General features: G+C 37.6%; 2 protein-coding genes across 4 annotated transcripts in view; one reads left to right on the plus strand and one right to left on the minus strand.

The window, feature by feature from the left end:
* MARCHF1 (membrane associated ring-CH-type finger 1) overlaps window positions 1-24,837 on the plus strand; it is an 828,885-nt gene that overhangs the window by 417,381 nt on the left and 386,667 nt on the right. The window lies entirely within an intron of this gene.
* LOC126955364 (14-3-3 protein theta-like) lies at window positions 18,268-23,106 on the minus strand. Its single transcript, XM_050791839.1, has one exon. It carries the CDS (start codon window positions 22,782-22,784, stop codon window positions 21,987-21,989), a length of 798 nt encoding a protein of 265 aa, XP_050647796.1. The 5' UTR covers window positions 22,785-23,106; the 3' UTR covers window positions 18,268-21,986.

Consider the following 24,837-nt stretch of genomic DNA (forward strand, 5'->3'; position numbering starts at 1 on the left):
CTTGGCCCTGGAATATTGACATGACTGGAATATGCTTATCCTAGAGAGAGTCATAGTCTATTGCAGGCAAAGAATTTCAGCCATGACCTAAGTGCTGTAACAGAGGAGTGGGAAGATATAAAGGAAAGCCCCAGATTCTGACTGGACACGTTAGATGAGCTCTTCAAGAAGAGTGAGTGAGTGAGACAGGCAAATCAGAGTACTTCAGATCAGGGAACACCAGACGCAGGGGCACAGGCCTGAGAAGCACAGCACAGTCACAGACAGGACGAGTCTGTGGAGTGAGTGCATGAGTTGTGAGAGAATACAATGGCCAGGGAGTGTCAGATTCTAAAAGGCTTGTGTGTTCTGCTGAAAAGTGTGGACTTCATGTCACAGGTAGTGAAAGCCATTAAAGTGTTTGTTTTTTTTTTCCCCTCAAAGCAGATCCTACCCTCTATTATATGAGAGAGCTTGCTATAAGATCATTAAATCATTCTGGAGAATTACTCCGGACTGTTAGACTTTTATCCAGAACACTATGTTTCTTTCTTTCTTTCTTTATTTTTTTAATGTTCAATAAGGATTAGGAAAGCCATTAGAACTAACGGTGTCATTCATAAACAGTTTTAGAAGTTATCCCTCCCCAAAAGTAAATTTTAGTATAAAGCATGAAAACATACATTCCACCTCCATTGTCCAAATTCCTGTATTTCTTAAAAATAAGAAAGATGGGCACGGGTGGAACCACAGACTGTAGAGGAACACAAAGAATGTGGCTAAAATCTAGAATTGGTTTCCCGAAGGCAAACCAATGTGTTACTTTTTTAAGAAGATTAACATTTAAAAATTTCAAACAGTCTATAGTTTGTGGAAGTCTCCAAGCAAGTATCAAATGAAGCAATTTTATTCTGAGTTTATACAAGGTGCAAAGGGCAAAATTATAACTCTTAAAGCATGGCTACTTGATTTTGCGTCTCTGTGCGAGAAGTCAGTCTTCTTTACATATTGCCACTGAATGTGATGTCAGCATCACCAGGGAGTTATTTGAATTTGTAACAAGATCCCCAGGTGATTTGTAAACACATTTACATTTTAGAAGCACTAATTTAAGACCTTGCTTATTAGATTTTAAACACTTTATGAAGAAGTATGAGATAGCCATAAATAAAATCATGGCTATAATTTGTTTTTAAATGAAGAAATCATGTCAAGACAACATGAACATGTGAAAATTCTATAAAGGAAAGAACATTGCGTATGATTATAAATCTTTTAAAATGTGCATTTTATTTTTACCTAACAGTATCCAAGGGACAAATGAGAAAATTGTTTTTACGCATCTCTAAATGTCATCTCATTATATTTCACTTCTACTGATTATGTATTTTTAATGAGTAAATGAAATTTGCTATATTAATCATCCAAGAAAGTTTTAGACATGGAGTTTAAATGCCAACTATTTTACATAACATATAAATATTTGGATGTATGCTAAACAAAAACATGACTTTTTCAAAGTCTGAATTTCTTGGGAATTAGTGATGCTCTCTTAATATTCCATGTGATTTTTATGAGAACTATAATTTCCTACCTTATTTTAAGGGAAATTTTAATACATGAAAGAATCGTTTTACCTTTCACAGGACCTATGTCTTTTACCTAATTATTTCCTTACATATTAAAAAATGTCTATTTTGAGCTTACTGTACACAAACTATTGTTAAGTTGCAGCCATTTTTATTATCAGGAAATTAGCACCAAAGTCTGGGACAGTAGCCTGCTCATTAATAATTCTGGCATAGTTTTTTATTGGTATTAATGGAAGACAAGCATTAGTGGACCTTTTCTGTAAAAGGCCAGATAATAAATATTTTAGGTTTTGAGTCTCATTCATTCTCTTATCTACTCAACTCTGCCATTGTAAGAAAAAAGTAGCCATAGCCAATACATAAACAAATGACCATGTATGTATTCCGATAAAACTACATGAGCACTGAAATTTCAATTTCACGTGATTTTATTATTATTTTGATTTTTTTAACCCCTTAAACGTGTAAAAACCGTTCTTAACCATAGGCTGTGCAAAATATGCAGCAGGATGGATTTGGACTCCAGGCTATAGTTTGCTGATATCTGCTATAAGACACTGAGTATGTGAATGTATGTTAACAGTGGATTACTATTGACTCTGGGTTTATTAGAAAATTGACTAATTTCTTGTATCTATAATATTGACACCGTATATGTAGATCTGAGAAGAAAAACAGAGGCCAAAAGAGAGAGAAGCAAAGAGAACTAAAAGTCATTGTGAATCTACCATGTATTAAACTACTACGTGTTCAGCATTTTGTATATTTAATCTTTTTTAAACTTCATGACAGCCCCATGAATGGCTTCATGACAACCATTTTACACATGAGAAAAATCAAGCCTTAAATAACTTTTCAAAGTCATACAGCAAGAAAGTGGCAGAAATAATCCAAGTCTGACCCCAAATCCTGAAATATTTTGCATTGTATCACAGTAGCCACCATGCCTCACCCAATCGGATGCATGCTAGGTACTAAAAATATTTATTTTTATAGGAAAGTGAGGGAGACCATCACAAATAATGCAATATTTGTTTGGAAATTCGAGATTGAATTCTGAAAGGTAGCTGGAGGTTGGAGAAAGACATCCACATATAGGGGTGTAAAGCTAAAGAGAATATGGAGGTCGAAAAATGGCAGGTGAATGACCGCTTCTGAATTTCCAGTGGACATAACATTGTCTTTCATTTCATTCCTCTTGACTTTATCTTTCTTTGCTTCTACAACTGTTAGCCTTTCTAGCCTAATGAAAATGGATTGGCTCACATTCTTCCTTTTACTTATCTGTTTTTGTTCTTGGCCCAGATTTTCAAAAGATAACCTCAGAGCTTCTTACCTGGCATTTCTGAGTCCCTAGGAAAAATTTCAGAAGAAGATTTTTTTTTCTTTGGTGATTGCCATGTAAGCCTTTTGACTAATTGTGCTTGGCAGTGTGCAGTGATAAAAGACAAGAGAGATAGCTGGTAGGGGTTGTGTCTTTCATATACCATTGACTTTTGTACTTTCTCAAAGCAGATTACAGCCACATAGCTATTTAGATGATATGCAAATTATATGTGGTCACAGTATTTGAGCTGGATCATAATTACTACATAGATGGAGTGGTGAATGTCTCATTAATACAAATAGGCACCTCATGCAGACCCTCTTTCTGTTGTATGGTATGCATGCTGAGAAACACAATCCACAATTTTCTCTTAAGGACCCAGTCTCATATTTTATAGCATGCTTAACAATTAAGCGCTTTAATTATTTTCTTTTTAGAATCCCTTATAGCCAAAAGAGATGGGGTAAGACATTGAAAATATTAGTACAGAAGCTTTGCACTAGAGTGTACAGTAAATTTTATAAAAATGATATGAGAGAAGTTATACCCTAACAGAGATTTCACATGTCTCTGGTTTAGCATTTTCTACAGTGTGTATCGTTATATAGGATAAAGAAAGAATAAAAGAATGTGTGAAAGAATCGCTCATAGATAAAATCTACTATATTAAACAGTGTTCAACTTTGATTTAGGAAATGGAAGATATGTCTGTATGTTTGCAAGATCAAACTCAAATATATATTTCTCATGGCCTAATGCTGACTTGGGGAAAAACAAGCAATTTTCATGGAGTCTTAAAGGGGTAGAAGATCAATAGAATTTTTGTTGCCACTAATAACTATTTCTCAAGATTTAAGAAATGTTCTCTTCTTTATAATGCTAAGTTATATCACAAAATGAAAAACAAGGAAGCACAGATGCTTCCATAATTTTATAAAAATGTTGACCTCTATAATTCACAGTATGTAGCATATTTGAAATGGTAATCTGGGGACTGTCTGCTTCTGATAATATCATTCTAAGGTACCTTCAGATATAGCTTATTGAGATAACAAATATTTGAGAAGCTATAACCAGGAGCATAACTCTTACTTTCTAAAGTGTACTTTCAGCTAGTCTAAGCTATCCCTAGATCTTTAAAGTCAACTGACTTATCCACAAGACCTTTCTAGAAAGGCCTCTGAAAACCAGCTGTGAACTGTAGCACACACTTGCCTTTGACAATTACTCTGGTCCCCTTCCTGCTTTACCTTTCTGATATTTCTCTTAATCTTCCTTGTTTCTCAGATTGTGGTCCTTGCTCCCTTGGAGGCTTCATTTCAGGGATAGCTCCAGCCAATCATTCTGACCTTTTCTCTCATTTCTCTTAATTGCCCAGACTTCGTTTTCCTTTTAGTTTTAGCTTTGATTTTGGCTTTGCCTGTGTATCCTCTACCAGGAAGGAATCCTCCTGTTCACTTAAATAGGCATATTTTTTTTTCAAACTCTACTATCCCTAACTTTACTGCAGGCTTACACCTGTGTTTGTACTTACATGCATCTAGATAGCGAATCTACTTCATAGATGAGAGTTAAGGACAAGGGTTAACAGTGAAAAAAAGAGCCAGGAATTTTGATCAATAGACCTAAAGATAAAGTTACAGATACGTTTATGGATAAGTGCAAATATATCTGGCTATTTCCAGATGTAATAAACCTTTTTCCCTCCAATTTATTTTGCTTCTGTTAATATCAGTTTTTCTCATTTCATGTAATGTTGTTTTTGTTGAAGTTTAACTTATTTTTTAGCCTAACATTAAAGTAAGTGAAGTGATATTTTTGTGTGCTCTCATTTTTTGGTAGATACTCTGTTCAGTTTACATGACTTGACTCTCTCTGATACTATGACATTTTATACTTTGGCAATAACTGTAGTGGTCTCTAAATTATTAAGTTGCTTTGCTCATTACGGCCCTGAACAATGTTCTGTGGAGCTCATGTCAAGTTGATATTTCTTCTAACGTCAAGGAACAATGGATTTCTTTAGATTAATTTCTCGAATATGTACTTTTCATAAATTTACATTCTCAAATACAAATAATCTTATAAATTAGTATGTTTGATCTCCCTAAGTTAACATTTATACTATTTAAGCATCACTATGTGGACTCAGAACTTTATAGTATCACATATAGAAGCCCATCTGGAGCAGCCGCTGCCATGATGCTGGCTGCAGTGGGGCAGGTGTGGTTGGGGCTACATGCTCCATGGAGCCAGCTGGAACTGGGAATAGGAAGAAGCCGTGCCCCCTTCCAAGTTGGAGGGGCAGGAGTCCCACCATCCTGGACATAGTTGCAGCTGCCTAGCCAGGGCTGCAGACCCAGTGTTTCTACATTCTCTGGGGCCAGGAAGCCCCCCACCCTGCAGGCTCAGAAGTGCCTGCTCCTGCTACCTGGCCTCTCCCCATTCTAAGTACCCACTCCAATTTCAGAACAAATTTGTGTCATAGTCCAGATGCTGTCATGACCTGTCCAGGTGTGCACACACTTGAGGCAGCACTGACATGCCAGTCCCCTGCCACTTGGCCCCCTCTGGACTTTGGATGCTGACAAGCACAGGAGGGAGTCCAAGGGTGGGGCTAAGGGTGGCTCAAAGCAAGCCTGCAGGCACCCCTCAGCACAACTTGGGTGCTGTGGGCACTGTGAATGACAAGTTAATGGCGGCAGAAGGCAGACAGGCTCCCAGGCAGAAAGGGGTGGGTCCCCAGCGAGACCCCACATTCAGGCTGGGCCTGACCTGTGCCCTGGGAGCCAGGCTGCCAGAGTGAGAACTTATGGTGCTTTTCCTGGGCCCACCCATGACCACCCATGGACCAATCAGTACGCACATCCTCCCCTCTATAGTTCGTAAAAACCCTGGACTCAGCCAGACTTCAGCAGTGGGACGACCTGCCTGTGGAGAGGAGCTACCCACGTTGGGTCTTCTCTCTACTGAGAGCTGAGCAGACAACAGGAGAGCCTGCCTGCCTAGAAGAGCTACCCAAAGTGGGTCTCCTGTCTGCTGAGAGCTAAGCAGAGGACAGGACAACCTGCCTGCAAAGAGGAGCTACTCATTGTGGGTTTCCTCTCTGCTGAGTTGTAAACACTCCAGACACACTGCCTGCAGAGAGGAGCTACCCACTGTGGGTCTCCTCTCTGCTGAGAGCTGAGCACTTATCAGGACAACCTGCCTGGACAGAGGAGCTACCCACTGTGGGTCTCCTCTGAGTTATTCTGTTGCTCAGTAAAGCTCCACTTCATCTTGCTTACCCTCCACTTGTCTGTGTAACTCGTTCTTCCTGGATATGGGACAAGAACTTGGGACCTGCTGAATGGCAGGACTGAAAGTGCTGTAACACAAACAGAGCTGACACACGCCCCTTGCTCACCACATTGTGGATCATGAGAAGAAAAGAGGATAGATGAGCTTCAGCCCTTTGGGGCACCCAGCCCTAGAGCTTCACAAGCCAGGGCTGTGACACCCTCTTTGGAGCTTTGTGCTTCTTGTCATCTCCAAGCTTCTAGGTGGCACTCTGTTCCCCAGTATCAGCCATGGAAGTCTTTTGCAGTACTCCTCGTCCAACTGCAGCCTTGCAGGGAGCTGGCACCTGTGCAGGTGCCTGGAACTGCCTGCCCCACTGCACCAGGCATGCTTGCCTGTGTGCAGTGGCCGGATCCCATGCTCACTCACTCACATACTCTTCACCACTCCGCACCCGGCTTGCCCTTAGCAGGCAAGGGATCCAGGCCAGTAGTGAGAGTTGAGTGCAGACTGCCAGGCCAAGTGAGCAGAATGAGCCCTGCTGCTGGCCCCAGAGGTTTCCGACTGGAAAGGTGACACCCAAAGGATCCTGTGACAGTACTATGGGTCAGATGGCTCCTGGATTAAAATCTTGTTCTCCATTCACAATCCCCTAGACTTGGTGTTTCTAATTTGTGGCTTTCTCACCCTTCAACTTGTTATGGTAATCATTGTCTTTTTAAAGCTTTTATTCACTTTATTGCTAAAGCTAACATGGTATTTCCAAGCTGTTGCTGATTGTTCTATTAAATTAGACTTTCCTTCCTGTTTATTCTTATTTTCCATAGTTCCTCCATTTTATGTAATAATTGAAATGTTCCACTTAGGTTTTCTTCTTGTCTTTTTTCTTGTTATTTGTTTCATTTAGAATGGCTTCTCTCCTGTCCTCTATTTAACTGCATCCTGCACATAATTATAAGCTCAGATCATGTCCTGTCTACATATAGGCTTTTCTGAGCAACAACCTGTCCTTGATCAGTCTTTAATTTTCTTTGTACAGATCATATTGACTGAAATACCTGATGACTAATCATATACTACTTTTTTTAACTTGCTCGTGCTATTTCCCAAACTGATTGTAAACTTCACATATGTAAAGAATTAAAGTTTAAAGTCTTAGTACTGGACATGTAGTAAATTCTTAGAAGATTACTCTTCCTAAGAAGGCTGCTCTCTCCTAATGAGAATAAATGTGCTCGTTTTACTATATCGGGACATCTACAATTAGTTTAACCTCTAAGAATTTGCTTCTTAATATGAAAAAAGTCTAGCTAATGATATTACCTGATTGGAGAATTTATTGTTAATGAACCATTAAAACATAAAGTATACCATGTGATGCCATTTTAGGACATCGATTATTTAGTTTAAAATGCCATTGCATGTTTTGTGACCTTATTGTCATCAACTAGATCTTTGTTTTGTACTTAGATTTGTAATGTGCTATAGTAGAAGACACAACATGGCAAAGAAACAAGGTAGATTGGTGAGAAGGCAAATCATTTAATCAAGAGGGAGTAGTGGTGGCTGATGATTAAAAGTAGAGAAATCTACTTTGGGGAATATTATTGCATACCTTTAGAATTTTGCTAATAGCCACTAGAAATGGAAATGTTACATCACATAGTTATTTTTCTCCTAAGAAACTAAAATAACTACAAAGCAGTTTTTATTACTTAGACATGAAATGAAAAACTATGGTAAATTATTATAAACTAAAGGTAGCTTAGATCATACACAAGAGGAAGCTATGTTACCTCAAAGTCAGATGGCTTCTAGACAATATAGACCACTCTACTAGTTTCCTACTTCTACCACACATTTAGTAACCTAACACACCACACATTTTATTATATAGTTATGAAGTTCAGAAATCTAAAATTGGTCAGCAGAGCTTATTTCTTCAAGCGGCTCTTGGATAGGAGTTGTTTATTTACCTCTTCTATCTTCTAGAGGCTGTGTTCTTTTCTTGGCTTGTGGCCACCATCACTCTCATCTCTGTGTCCAGTGTTACTTAGTCTTCTCTGACTCTGACACTTCTGCCTCCCTCTTATGTGGGCCCTGTGATTATATTGGATCCACCTGCATAATCCAAAATAATCTCCCCATCTCAAGATCTTTAATTTCATTATATTTTCAAAATCCTTTTGACCACATAAGAGAATAATATTCACAAATTTCAGGAATCAGGACATGGGCAACAGTGGGGAACGTTATTCTGGCTACCATAGCTACTAAGATTATTAGGTCCATAGCTCATTATCCTCCTACTCTAAGGACCTGGGAAAAATAACAAAAAATTAAAAATCTAGTATTTTTAGACAATATATTTGTAACTGAGTTATTATCATATAAAGTGAAAAGCCTTCCTATAAGTGAATTCAAATTGAAAATTGCCATGAAATACAATTTTCTATTATATTACTTCTCATTTACACTATTTCTATGTACACTTGCTGAGTCAAAAATATTCAAATAATTTTTCATTATTTGCTGAATATGCTATGTTCATTCATATTCCACAAGCTTGTATAAAAGGTAAGTGCTGCCTACTTTAAAGGTAAATGCTGCCTACTTTATAAAAAATCTGTAAACAGATTTAATATAAAAATCTGTTTAAAATGTAAATGTATAAAAAGTAAAAGGTAAATGCTGCCTACTTCAAAAAAATCTGTAAACAAGAATTCTTTATTTAAATACAGATCTGGAATGTCTTTATAGAATTTGATAGGGTATTCTAATGGTGTAGCGATAACATCTTAACAAATTGTTGCAGTTATATTTCAGGTGCATTCTTATAAATAATCTAGTCCATCCATGGAAAATAGATAATGAGAAATTGAATCACTTTTTAATTGCTGAGGGAGACCATTGAGATGCCACTGTGCCTTTAAAAGCATGGCCACAATCGTGTAAAGTTAGCAAGATTACTGAAAAATAGCTTATTGTTCACTCGTGCTCAGCATAATCTGAAGCCTTTAGGGGAACATCAAATGAATGTATGCATGGTCTTGTCTACCAATCTATTTGGGGGAGATTAGGGAAATAGTCACATAAACTAATTTCGTTAGAAATTGGGAGATGAAAATAACTGTCTTGGACTAGAAGAGTCAACACACGTTCCTGGGAGATATTATTCTTACATTGATCCATACAGGTGCGTTGGATAGGTGCAAAAATACAATGGACCAAGGTATAAAATTGATTTTTAAAAAGATTAGGATGAATAGAGAAAATCAGGACTATAGAGAGATGATATTATGGGATCTATTTTGGATAGATATTATGGGGTCAGGTTAAATGACTCTTCATTTAAGGACAAGTGGAGAAGTTTGGGCTTGACAATACAAGGATATTTAAAAATCAATCAGCCAAACAAACAAAACCCTGGCGTGTAAAGCTCTCTCTCTACCTCAGGCACACAGTAGAAAATATATTTGCAATGTTGAGAGAAATTGTTGGAGATTTTTGTCTTTCTTTTATTTTCACTGATATACCAAGTGCCCAGAGTGATGCCAGATATGTATTTATTGAATGAATTATTTTCCATATATTTTTGCAGTAAATCAACTTTAAAATTAATGTTTTACTATAAATGATATAACATCAATTTGGTGCTATATGGAATTAAGTTTTTTTAAAAAAATGTACTAAAAATACAGGTTGAGAAGCTGGGTTTGATATTTTCCATAACAGAGATCTAAAACGTAGGGAACCTGTGAGACTTTAGAGTCTCCATTCAGCATTAGAAGGTTGACTTGGTTCAGGCTTTTCTTTAAAGCTGAACCATCCTTAGACACTTCAAGGCAGTAGAACCCTTTTCAAATGAAAGCTTATTTCTTAACCTGACCAAAAAGCGGAGTATTTTAACCGTCTTCTGTGGTAAACCTCTGAGTGTATCCATTTTGTATTTGTAATGTTTTATCCATTGAAATATCAAGATTACTCAAGAAATGAATTAGGTGTGCACAGAGGAAATGCAATTTTCCATTAAATTAATATGCAAAATATTGAGTTGCAAATAATAAGCTAGTTTATGGAGATAATGAATTATGCAACTCCTTTAAAGATCTGTACTTGTTGCATTGCTGGAACTGAGTTCAATAATTCAGAAAGACCTAGGCTGTTTTTCTTTACTCACTTAACTGTTAGATACACTAATTTAGAAATATTATTAGTGGTGATTTTAGATACCATTTGAAAATTACTCTACTTGCACCTGCTCACCATAATCAACCCCAAACAGATTGACAACTATGAAGATATATACTTATTATAAAATGTCTCATTTTATAAGACAGCAGAAATGTTTGATTACCTTATTTTCTCCTTGTAGTATTGACTCATCTAGTCTCCAATTAGATAGTTAAATAATTTGTAAGGTTTTATGAAAAGGAACCCCAGAAAGAAAAAAAAAAAAAAACCACCATGTCTAGCCTACAACCAGGATTTCAGAGAAAATTAGGAGAAAACCAGACATTTTTGTAAAGAAATAGATAATATATGTGACACTATTTTCTCGAAATCTTTGGGAGTAGAGGCTAGCATAGGAATTATTGGAGCATCTCATATGCCTGAGATGTAGCTTTTGTGGGTATTGCTCATGTGTGTGAGACAATATCAGTTTGTATTTTACCTGTACCCGTAGGACTGTACCAGCAATTAGCTGACTTATGGATATTGAAGGATGAACCAGCAACCTGTGCTTGAAGTTCTTAGGTCCTAGGAATATGAATAGTCAATGGATACAGGTGACTTTATGGTTTTCATCCAATGTCTACATCTAATCACTTTAAATTGATATTACGCTTGCAAAACTCAAATTAACCAAAGTGTCATGGATGTCTGTGGACATGGGGCTGAATGGAAAAGTAGAAAACTGGTTTTCTGGTTAAAAGATTCATGTCCTAACGAAATGCCTGCCTGTAATTAACATGATTTTTAGACTATTACATTTCTACTCTTATCTCAGTTTCCAAGAACTGCAAGTTGCATTTTCTGGAGTAGATGTTAAGATGAATTGGGGCTTTAGGATATTTCTTAGGGATTAATACTTGGGAAAGAAAATGGGAGGAAGTGGGATGGAGTAGAGGAAAAGTTGAAATGCAGTTCAGATCCAACACAGCCTTGGCCAACCAGGATGAAAGCTCAAGGAAGAATGTGGCACATCAGAGTTACCCAAAAACTGGCTCAAGCGGCTGGACTTTTATCCTGTTGCCTTGCTCACTCGGTCACTGGTTGTGGACTTTCTCACAAAACGTGTGACATCAGGTGAAGCGGCTCTCTGCAGCTGAATCAAATCTAAAGGAGGTAACAGCTAGAGGCTGTCTATTGACCACACTCACTGCAGCTAGACAACTCCCTCCTTAAAAGACAGCATATTTATATGTTTCCATCCTGAGTCAGTAAATGGTGCATTGTAGTAAAGGGTTGCATTAATGGTAGAGTGTGAACAATAAGATGGTATACAACATTTAACATTCTGTGAATCTTGTTTGTAGCCACCTTAAGCCCTAGTTTAAATTCCTTGGAAGGCTCTACAAACAGCCCAAGGATGGAAGTGTGGTCTTTTTTTTTCAACTTCTATTTTAAGTTCAGAAGCACATGTGAGATTTGTTACGTAGGTAAACTTCCATCATGGGGGTTTGTTTTACAGATTATTGTGTGACTCAGGTATTAAGTCTATTACCCATTAGTTATTTTTCCTGATCCTCTCCCTCCTCCCAACTTCTACCCTACAGGTACAGTAACCAAAACAGCATGGTATACTAGTACAAAAACATACACATAGGCCAATGGAACACTGTAGCCCAGAAATAAGGCTGCACACTTGTCTGACCTTCAACAAAGGTCACAATGGGGAAAGGACTCCGTATTCAATAGATGTTGCTGGGATAACTGGCTAGCCATACACAGAAGATTGGTACTGGACTCCTTCATTACACTATACACAAAAATTAACTCAACGTAGATTAAAAACATAAATGTAAAACCCAAAACTACAAAATTCCTGGAAGACAACCTAGGCTATACCATTCTGGACATAAGAACTGGCAAAGCTTTCATGACAAAGACACCAAAAGTAATTGCAACCAAAGCAAAAATTGACAAATGGGATCTAACTAAACTAAAGAACTGCTGCACAGCAAAAGATACTATTAATAGAGTAAACATATAAACTACAGAATGGGAAAAATTTTTTGCAAACTATTCATTTGACAAAGGTCTAATGTCCAGCATCTATAAGGAACTTAAACCAATTTACAAGAGAAAACAACCCCATTAAAAAGTGAGTAAAGGATATGAACACACACTTTTCAAAAGAAGACACACATCTGGCCAAAAACAACAACAAAAAACTAGTGTATCCATTTTGTTCTTTTTTTTTTTTTTTTTTGGAAGAGAGGTTTTTCTCCAAATAAGTACAGTTTCACATTGAAGGAGGGATATTGGTTGATGGTCTCGAATATGAAGAAAATAATGAGTAAGAGAAAGGAGAAAGCTAAGGTTGAGAGGAAATGGTTTCAATTTATTATAAGGGAGACTTTTTGATCAAACAGAACTGTCCTAAAAAGATCTGGGGAGGTAATTAGTTCTTTCCTGTAAGTCTCTATGGGGAGGAACAAATAGGGAAAAAACATTTTACGTGCAGGGCTATTGTGAAGACACATATCCCTTCACTTTTCTTATCATGGTATATTTTGTCATCACTGTAAAATTACTTGGCATGGACATTATATATGGAAATTAGGCAGAAGTGTATTCAAGGTGGAAAACCATCCTTTTAAACATGAACTTTTATGATTCTCTGTGCCCATATAACCAGTCACCTATTTCATCAGTTTGGGTTCTTAGGAGCACTGGCTTGTTAACATATGTAGTGTAAAGTCGGGAAGCTGTCCAAGGGGCTTATTGAACAATTCTCCCTATCATCATGGTGTAAGACTTGACAAGAGCTCTAATTAGACAGAAAAATATCTGTGTTCTCATACCAGAAGGGTATGCTTCTAAAAGAACTGCGTATGAAAGGGAGAGTCAAAATCCATGACTAACGTCTTTGCTTCACTTTATGCTACCTGGTGTACTTTGCGAATAACTTCCCAATTGGGCATGGTGGATTTGGTCACTTTTCCAGGGAAATGATGATGTGAAACCTTACAGCTTCACAGATATTTTACAAAATCAGGCTGTCACTTATGAAAGATGCAATGTAAAGCAATAGAAAATAAATATTTTAGCATGCTGTTTTATTGTTCATGAAACCAAATACAACAGTTTTTATTGAGAAAGTGTTTTATCTTTAACCACCTCTTCACACTCAATTTCATGTATCAAATATTTGACTTGGACTTAAAAGTAAACACAGAGAAGAAAGTTCTTTTGGCTTGGGAAACAAAATACGGAAAGAGACAGGATTATTTTATCTAGCTTTATTTTCTAAGTGTAAGTTAACACTCTTTAAAATTGAAACATAAATTTAAATAGTAATTTTAAAGCATTTTATAGCACTTACTATATGCCATTTTAAGTACTTTCCATATATTGAATCCTTTAACCACTGCAACAACTCTGTGATATAAACTCTCTTATCTCCTTTTCAAAAATGGGAAAACTTGGGTACCTAGGCATACTGTTATTTAGGGACAAACCAGAAAATGGAGGAATGTCTCTGAAGGATGGGGTAAAGGGAAGTCCATCTGTTGGGCAGAACTTGGAATAGCATATTTTGTTGTTTGTTATCTATGGACTGAGGAGGACCCACAAAGGTCACACAAAGTAAACAGCAAGGCAAGGATATGAAAGCAGGGAGACTCATCCAGAATTGAAGCATTTATCCTTTACTTCTATTTAACCTACCTAACTAATTCTAATCCAATACCTACACTTTCCAGCTGGTGCCACATCTGTCATGTTTATCCCTGCCTCAACATTTACTCATGTTCTTTCAATTTCACGGTTTCTTGGAATGTTCTTTTCTTCTCTTTAACTTATTCAAGTCCGTTCAGTGCCTAGCTCAATCCTAACACCTTTCTGAAGCTTTTCTTGACAACCACAGCTAAGACTGAGTTTGCCCTTCTTTTCACTCTTAAAACTTACAGTGTTTGTGTCATGCAGATCACTACTTAAATCTTTGAAATATCCATTATTATTTCTATTTTAGATAAAGTCATAGACTTTCAGAAAAAAACAAGTCACCCTCTCAAGGATACATAACCTGTTTAGCAGAGTAGGATTCAAGCATAAGACTTCTAAATTTAAGCAGGGTGCTATTTAACCCTTGTATTATTTTGTCTTTAGCTAGGTTGGAAACTCCGAGGAAGAAAATATCACACCTTATACCTCTATGTCTCCCCAAATTTACTACCATAATGCTTGACATAAAAAATAACAAATATTGTGAAAACAAGTATTTATTGAGAGTTTACTCTGATCAAAACTTTATATATTTATCTCATGTTATTCCTTTAGCAACGTTTAGCAACATTCTGAAGTAGGAATTCTTATCACTCCTGTTTTCCAAATGAGGAAAAATCCTTTAAGAGATAATCAGTCAAATGTATATAAACTGTGTCCTTTTTAATTCTTGATTTATTTTTCAATGCTGATTCATAAGTTCAATATTTATTTTACAATTTTACTAAGACACACAAATATTGTATAAAACTAAAGAGAATCCCAGTAAACAGCTGTATAGTTTGTGTTGTCTGTGAACAGAGTAGTTTTTGAACTTTTGGTGTTATTCCTGATGCATTTCCCATAGTGTGCAAAGATCCTATGGTGGGCATAGAGGAGACACATATGACACACACACACACACACACACACACAACTTATTACACTCTTCATGTATTTAACTAGTATATGCATACATATTTATGTATAAGCAGGTACATCTTCTGCCTCTTTCTGGTATATTTAGATATATTTACAGAAATAGATAAATATATACATGTATATATCAACACTAGTGCAGTAAAAATAGAATATTTAAATAAGACGGAAAGCACAAATGCATGGACAGGTGGCTTGAACTCCTTTTCTTAGTCATTTGCAAACTGCCGTTATATAATAGAATATCATAAACTTAGTGGCTAAACAACAGAAATTTATTTCTTTGTTTTTTAGTCTGGAAATTTCAAATCAAGACACTAGTTGATTTGGTGTCTAGTAAGGGCACTCTTCCTCATTTGCAGATGGCCATCTTCTCATTGTATCATCACATGATGGAGAGTGGAGAGAGGAAGAAAATTCTTTCCTGTTTCTTCTTATAAGGGCACTAACTCTGTTCATGAGGGTGTCACCTTCATGACCTTATTATCTCCAAAACTCTTACCTCTGAATACCATCACATTTAGAGGATTTGGGATTTCAACGTATCAGTTCTGGAGAGACATAAACATTCAGTCCATAACAGTCCTATAACACCTGTCTCTTCTGCATTGAATTCTCTAGTCAGTTCAAACATGTGGTATGATAAGCAGTTCCTTAGGATTAATAGTTCTGCATGTTATGCTGACATCAGCTGGAAAAATGCTGCATAATTAAAATCCCAACCACAAATGTCCTTGAAAAGCAGTGTCAAAAGGCCATCTTTCAATTGGGCAGAACTTGGAATAGTATATTCTAAGTATATTGTTGGCTTTTTTGTCTGACTTAAGATACACCCCCCAAAAAAGAGATAAACATATTTGTCATTAGTTGCTAACAGTTGGTTTGATGGTCAGGTGTGTGGAAAAATATCAGCATTTGTAAACTGATAACAAGGAGCAATGGAGAAGAGCTATGTGGATGAGCCTCTCAAAATGAGCATAGAGTGTGAAGAATGATTATCACAGACCACCCACTACAGAGGACACTTTGAATAACGAGATAACAAGAAAATATGTTCTGCGGATACCAGTCAGACTTTTCCCTAGTGAGCTAACATGCCCGATTGGATTGTCAAATGAGTCATCTGCATCAAAGATCTTACCCAGTATCTAGCTTTATTAAATAATTATCAAGGATACAGGAAGTCAAAAGGCTGAGGAATAACAGATGAGGTCGCTACATGAGGTTGTGGGATCAGCTCACATAGTGGGCACATTTAAATTACAAAACACATCTGTGTTTTATATCCCAGAGAGTTTTCCAACTGTGCCTGGAGCTATGCCTCAAAGACTGAGAATTCCATTTACTGTAAGTCATCTTTAGCCAGATATATACTCCTCAGGGCATTTCAAATATAAAGTCTCTACCTACTAGCAAATATAATCAGTCTAATTTACCAGAGGGTTAGTAAGAAAGGAGATTGCACCAGGTCATCTGCATTTTTTCTTACCTTAAGTGCTGATATGGTTTGTCTGTGTCCCCACCCAAAATCTCACCTTGAATTGTAATAATCCCCACATGTCAAGGGCAGTGCCAGGTGGAGATAATTGAATCATGGAGCAGGTTTCCTCTATTCTGTTCTCATGGTAGTGAGTGAGTTCTCACGAGATCTGATGGTTTTATTTATAAGGAGTTCCCTGCTTCCTGCTTCACTCTGCACTTCTCCTTGCTGCCGCTGTGTCAAGACGGATGTGTTTGTTTTCCATTCCACCACGATTGTAAGTTTCCTGAGGCCTCCCCAGCCCTGTGAAAGTGTGACTTAATTCAACCTCCTTCCTTTATAAATTACACAGTCTTGGATATTTCTTCATAACAGCATGAAAGCGGACTAATACAGGTGCGTCATTCAGGTTAAAAGAATAAGTGGATCTTTCTTTTCACCCAGCAATCCAGGTAGTTGTTCAGTGTGCCATGGTACAATGTAGTCATGGTGGCAGAGCTGGAGGCTACATAGTTAGCTCCACAGTGTACACTTTTCCTTACCAATGCATATCTGGCTGCCATCACTACTGAATGCCTAACGCTTTTAAGAACAGAAATCAGTATAAAACCCTCAAAGGCACCCTCCTAATGAGGGCCAGCCAGTCACCTCATTGCTGAGTGATTGCACGCCTTACAACGGGGAGGAGATAGTAATTTGTCATCATTAGATCAAGATTGTATTGTGGATATACATTTGCTTTTTGTGCCTCAAATCTTTATATTAGCACAAATATCTGTGGCCTTATTTACCTCCATTTTATTTCATATAACATTTCCTAAGACCAAGATCGTCATGTCACACTAAAAGAAGTGTGCCAAGTGGTTTCATACTCAGAGAATTATTTGATTTTATTCATGGACTTTATCACTGTAAAGCAGGTGGCCTGAGAGTATGGTGGAATGGTCTATTGAAAACTTAATTCCAGTGCAATTTAAAGATCATCTCCTGTTTTAAAACAAGAGAGATTTTATCTTATATAATGGAAAATATGTTTTGAGCCATTGACCGATATGTTCTGTTATGTGTCCTATCGCCAGGATATATGGGTCTGGGAATCAAGGGGTGGAGGATGGAGTCACATCTCTCGCTATTTTTCTTAATAATCCATTTAAAATTTTTTTGCTTTATTTCCTGTAATTTAGACTCTGCTAGTTTCAATTTTTTACCTCCTAAGGAAAAAGTGCTTTCAGCATAAGACATAATAATACTTTTAGTGAATTATAAGTTGAAATGGCCACTTGGCCAATTTGTGCTTCTCTTGCCATTGAACCAACGGGCAGGTTATTGCACTGGTTGGCTTGATTGATCCTGATTACAAGGAAAAATTAGGTCACTACTCCAAATATGTCAGCAAACCCAAAAGATTATTTAGGATGCCTCCAAGTCCAACTGCAAAGGTTAATGGAAAATTATATGTGTGTGTGCGTGCACGCACACACAGGTGCATGCATGTGTTTTATATATATATATATTTATGTTATATTTATATATGTTATATATTTATATATGTAAAACCACTGAGAATTCAGATATCCTAGGAGTAAAGATTTGAGTTCATTCCTTTTTACCAAAGACAAAAGGCATATAACATTGATAATAAAATGAATAAGTTAAAAATTCAACTATACCTTTTGTTATTAACCATATAATAAAAACTATGCATATTTTTATCATATATTTGGGTAATTAAGAATATATATGTGTATATATATGTTTGTATGTATATGTATATATTGGCTAATTTCTTTTTCTCGTCCCTCATTTCATTTATTATTTTATGTGAGGCTTGTTGGTGGTGGCTTACTGTAGGATTTAGTCTTGAAGTTGCAGAGTATTCCAGTGGGATTGTCACTGAAGTAGAGGACTACTGAACATCACTAGACCAGTATAAATTATGGTCACTTAGAGATGAATACGTGAGAGCTTAGCTTTTATACCACTCTTGTTAGGGAGAAGGTGAGAGTGATTTCATTTATACAACTATACGTGTAACTTGTACGGAAGCATAAAACTGGTATTGTTTTGAATGGAAGTTCAAGTGCATATACATGACTACCAAGGATGAACTGTGTCCCAAAGCCACTCTTATGTACTCTTCTTGGAGAGGCTGAGCCTGAGGCTCTGAGAACTACCTTTACTTTTCAGCTGTTAGTTTTACCTAATTGGGGACACTGAGGAAAATGAAAAGGCGGGGAGAAAAATTTTGTTTATATCAACATCATTCTAGCAGATGGTGTTTCAAACAATCAACTGCAGTTGGTTTACATCTCAAGCTGGTATCGTCATTTCCAGAACCAGCCTTGATGTGTATACACACAGATACCAAAAGCAGATGGGTAGTGCCTGCTCCCCAGAGGCCTCAGTCCCAGGTCACAATGTCCAATCTCCACAAGCTTGAAGTACCATCATTAGCCAAGCATCACACCATCCTCAGAGATTTGAGCCTCAGTTCCTAGTGTGCTCCGCTCTGAATTTCTCAGGTACAAGAATTAGTCAAATATATTTGGGTTCTCAAGAGAAATAGAAGCAATGGTATATATGCAGGCACACCTCATTTTGTTGAGCTTCACTTTTATTGTGTTTCACAATGCAATTTTGTTATTTTTACACACTGAAGGTTTGTGGCAACCCTGTGCTGAGCAAGTCTATCTGCACTGTTTCTTCAATAACTTGTGCTCACTTCAAGTCTCTGTTACATTTTGGTAATCCTCATAATTTTTAAAATTTTTCATGGTTATTATATTTGGTATGGTGATCTGTGATCAGTGATCTTTGATGTTACCGTTGGAATTGTTTTGGGACACCCTGAATCATGCCTACACAAGACTGTTGTGTGTGTTCTGACTGCTCCATCATCGGGCCCTTCCCCTGTCTCTCTCCCTCTCCTCGGACCTTCCTATTCTCTGATACACCACAAAACTAAAGTTAGGCCAACTAATTACCCTACGATAGCCACTAAGTGTGCAAGCAAAAGAAAAAGTCACATTTCTCAATTTAAATCAAATACTAGAAATGATTAAGCTTAGTGAGGAGTGCATGTTGAAAGTTGAGATAGGCTGAAAGCTAAGCCTCTTCTACCAGTTAGCCAAGTTGTTCATGCAAATGTAAAGTTTTTAAAGGAAATTAAAGTTCTACTCTAGTGAATCCATGAATGATAAGAAAGCAAAACAGCCTTATTGTTGAGATGGAGAAAGCTTTAGTGGTCTGGTTAGAAGATCAATCATCTACAACATTCTCTTAAGTCAAAGACTAATCAGAGCAAGGTCCCAACTCTCTTCAATTCTGTGAAGGCTGAGAGACTGAGGAAACTACAGAAAAAAGGATGGAATCCAGCAGAGGCTGGTTTATGAGGCTTAAGGAAAGAAGCCATTTCCATAATATAAAGAGCAAGGAGAAGCTTCAGCAAGTTATCCAGAAAATCTAGCTAAGATAATAAATTAAGGTGTCTACCTTTAAAAAAAGATTTTCAATGTAGTTGAAAACATCCTTTTCTTGGAAGAAGACACCACCTAGGACTTTCATAGCTAGGGAAGAGAGGTCAATGCCTGACTTCAAAGCTTCGAAAGACAGGCTGACTCTTTTGTTAGGGAATAATGCAGCTGGTAACTTTAAATTGAAGCCAAGGCTTATTTACCATTTAGAAAATTCTATGGCCCTTAAGACTTATGTTAAATCTACTCTGCTTGTACACTTTAGAGTAAGCAACAAATCCTAGATGACTCCAGAGCTCTGATGGAGATATACAAGGAGATGAATGTTGTTTGTATGTCTATTAACACAACAGCTATTCTGCAGCCATAGATAAAGAGGTAATTTCAAACTTTCAGGTATTATTTAAGAAACAAGTTTTTAAGGCTGTACTGTAGCTGCCATAGATAGTGATTCCTTTGATTGAATCTGGGCAAAGTAAATTGAAAACCTCTGGAAAGGATTCATCATTGTAGATGTCATTAAGAGTATTCGTGATTCATGGGAGGAGATCAACATATCAACATTAACAGGAATTTAGGAGAAGTTGATTCCAGTACTAACAGATGACTTTGCGTGGTTCAACACTTCACGAGAGGAAGTTACTACAAATTGGCAAGAGAACTAGAAGTAGAAGTAGAGCCTGAAGATATGATTGAATTGTTACAATTTCATGATCAAACTTGAACACACAAGGAGTTGCTTCTTTTTTTTTTTTTTCTTCTTTTTTTACTTAAAAAGATTTTTTTAGAGATGGGTTCTTGCTCTGTCACCCAGGCTGGGGTGCCATGGCATGATCATGGCTCATTGCAGCATTGAAATCTTGGGCTCAACCAGTCCTCCTACCTCAGCCTCCTGAGTAGCTGAGACTACAGATGCATACTACCACACCTGGCTAATTAAAAAAAAAATGCAGGATGGGGTATTGCTATGTTGCCCACGTTTGTCTCAAACTACTGGCCTCAAGCAATCCTCCTGCCTCAGCCAGGAGTTGCTTCTTATGGATAACCAAATAATGTAGTGGGTTTTGTTGTTGTTTATAAAATGTAATTGTATTTTACGTTACTCTGCTGTTACATAGGACATATCATTTTCACAAGGCTTTTTTGGGACAATGGTCAATGGTTAGCAATGCACAATAGTGGTCCAAATCTCTAAATAACAATGCTAGACAAACTGGACTCCCCCTCACATATGCACATATCTGCATGGAAGAGTACTAAAGTTGTAGACTTGGACTTGAGTACTTTTATTTATTTCCCCTTTGTAGTGTATTAAGAAATATCATGCACTTTAATTCCCAAAAGCAATTCTTGTATTCTGGCAGCAACATGCTAATTCTATTACACAGCAAAGTGAATACCAGAACTACAAAGGCAGGAGGTGTAAGTGAATTTTTATTTGGAAGGGAGGTTGTCAACATAAACAGCTGCAAATAAAGAGTGAATAAGGAAAGTCCCTCTTGCCACACCTCCATAATATGTGATATAAGAGGCATTTCAATTTGTGACCTCCAGCCAGAAATGGCAAGTGCTTTTCCATTCAATCTAATACTTCTGGATTCCTACTAAAAAGGAATATATTAGGAGCATGGAAAAGTTGCTTGTTGAAAGGAAACCCCGAAGAGTATGGGAGGGAATGTAGAAATTAAGAAGTTATGTGGAACACTCTTTAAAGTGTAAGTAACTACATTTTCATATCTTCACAGTAATACAAAACACAGTCACTTGCAGAACTGGTTCAGATTACTTAAATACCAGATACATTTTTCGTCCTCTACCTAAGTGTTTGGAAGTTGCTTATGTTTATATGAAATGAAGGTATTAAGACTACAGCAGTAACTGCACACCAGGAAGGCCAAGACAAATCAAGGAATGAAGTTTTCCTAATGCTGCAGTGTGAAAAGACTATAAACAGGTGATTCCATATGCATAAATGGGTTTCTTTGCTATAGGAAATCCAAGTGGAATAAGGAATGGAGATGTGTAAAAAGCTTTATTGAAGGGAAGAAGGATGGCACCATGGGTTTAGTTTCAGCCCCTTCTGCTGCATCACATTCTTCTCTTTCACTGTCTGAGGTCCATAGTGTTAGGTTGTCTCTAAGCAACTGCATAATGAGGGTGCTGTCTTTGTATGAGTCTTCATTCAGTGTATCAAGTTCTGCAATGGCCTCATCAAAAGCCATTTTAGCCAGCGTGCAGGCAAGCTCTGGGTGATTATGAATCTCATAGTAAAATACCGAAAAGTTAACAGCAAGCCCCAGGCAGATTGGATGAGTGGATTGTATCTCTTTCTTGCTTATATCAAATGCCTCTTGGTAAGCTCCTTGGAAATTATCTGTCATTTGTTTTTGATTCTCACCACATGCAACTTCAGCAAGGTACTGGAAGTAACCACCCTTCATTTTCAGATAGAAGACACCAGTCTCTGGACTAGTTGCACTGGCTATCAAATATTTATCCAACAATTCCAGGGCCGTGGTGCCGATCGATCTCAGCTCGGACTCCACTTTCTGCCAATAGTCCTTAATCAGCTGCAACTTCTTGTCAGAGGTGTCTGTCTTCTGCTTGATGCTTGAAATGACCCTGCAGGCAAACCTGCAGTCCCCAACCACATTCTTGTAGGCCACGGAAAGCAGGTGGCACTCCTCCTTGGACAGCTTGGTGCCCTGCTTGGTCATGGCCTTTATGCAGGTAGCCATATCATCATAGCACTTGGGCAACTTGGCCTTCTGGATCAGCTCCATCTTCTCTGTGGCAGGTGTGCGGGTGAAAGTAGTTTATTGAGATGGAATTTGCTCCTGGTGAAGATGCTGTGAACATTGTTGAAATGAAAACAAAGGATTTAGAATATTACATAAACTTAGTTGATAAAGCAGCAGCAGAGTTTGAAAGGATTTACTCCAGTTTTGAAAAATATTGTACTGTGGGTAAAATGCTATCAAATAGTGTAGCAAGCTATAGTGAAATATTTTGTGAAAGAAAGAGTCAATCAATGTGGCAAATCTCATTGTGTTATTTCAAGTAATTGCCATAGACACCCAAACTTTGGCAAACACCACCGTGGTTAGTCAATAGCCATCAAAATCAAGGCAAGGGGCTGGGCGCGGTGGGTGGCTCATGTCTGTAATCCCAGCACTTTGGGACGCCAAGGTGGGTGGATCACCAGGTCAGGAGATTGAGACCATCCTGGCTAACATGGTGAAACCCTGTTTCTACTAAAAATACAAGAAATCAGCTGAACATGCTGGCAGGCACCTGTAGTCCCAGCTACTTGGGAGGCTGAGACAGAATGGCGTGAACCCAGGAGGCGGAGGTTGCAGTGAGCTGAGATCGCGCCACTGCACTCCAGCCTGGGTGACAGAGCAAGATTCCATCTCAAAAAAAAAAAAAAAAAAAAGAAAGAAAGAAACAAATCAAGGCAAGAGCCCTTACCAGCCAAAAGGTCATCACTCATTGAAGGATAAGACAATCATTAGCTTTATTTTAGCAATAAGGTTTTTTTTTTTTTAAAAAAAAATTTAAGGTATGTACATTGTTTTGTTGATATAATGCCTAGTGCACTTAATAGACTACAAGATAGTATAAACATAACTTTTATATGCATTGGGAAACAAAACAAAAAGTGACTCGCTTTACTGCAATATTAGCTTTATTGTTATGGCCTGGAATTGAACTTAAAATATCTCTGTGGTATGCCTTTATATACAGAAAGATTTATTTCAAGGAATTCGCTGATACAATTATGGAGATTTGGTAAGTCCAAAATTGATGGGGTAGGCCAGTGTGCTGTAGACTGAGGGAGAAGTTTTAGTTCAAGTTGCAAGTGTGTTTTCCTGGAAAAATTCTTTTTTGGGAAACGTCTGTCTTTGGTCTATTTAAGCCTTCAACTGATTGGATAAACCCCACCCCCACATTAGGGAAAGTAATCTGTTTTACTTACCGTTGTGTTAGCCTTTTGGGCTGCTACAAATACCATAGACTCAGTATATGGTATTCCGTTATAAACAATGGAAATGTATATCTTTCTGGAAGCTGAGAAGTCCAAGATTTAGGGACTAGTATATTCAGTGTCAGATGAGGCCCCATTTTCTCAAAGACAACCATATTCTTGGTGTAACTTCTCATGGTGGAAGGAGAAAACACACCTCCTGAGACCTCTTTTATGAAGGCACTAATCCCTTTCATCAGGGCTCTACCCTCAGGACCTAAATACCTTCCAAAAAGCCCCACATACTAATGCCATCACTTTGGGAGTTAACACTTTGAACATTTGAATTTTGGGGAGGTACATGCATTCAATTACAGCAGCAATTTAAATGTTAATATTACCCAAAAAACAGTCAGCTCAGGCTAGCTTAACAAAAATACCATAGACAGGGTGACTTAAACAACAGAATTTATTTTCTCACAGTTCTGGAGGCTAGAAGTCCAAGATTGAGGTTCCAACCAATGCAGTTTCTGGTGAGGGCTGTCTTCTTTGCTTGCGGATATTAGCCTTCTTGCTGTGTCCTCACATGGCGAGACAAAGATATTTCTCTTTTCTTCTTCTTAGAAAGCCACCAAACCTATGGGATTAGAGCCTTACTTTTTTGACCTCATTTAATCTTTGTTACCTCTTAAAGTCCCTATCTCTAGATACAGTCACATTGGGGGTTCAGGCTTCTGCATATGCATTTGAGGGCATGGCACAATTTAGTCCACATTATGCACCTGCCACTCCCCCAAAAATCTTACGTCGCTATCTCATGCAAAGTACATTCATTTCATCTCAATAGCCCCAGAAGTCTTAACTTATCC

This window comes from Macaca thibetana, chromosome 5, assembly GCF_024542745.1.
Source record: "Macaca thibetana thibetana isolate TM-01 chromosome 5, ASM2454274v1, whole genome shotgun sequence".
NCBI lineage: Eukaryota > Metazoa > Chordata > Mammalia > Primates > Cercopithecidae > Macaca > Macaca thibetana.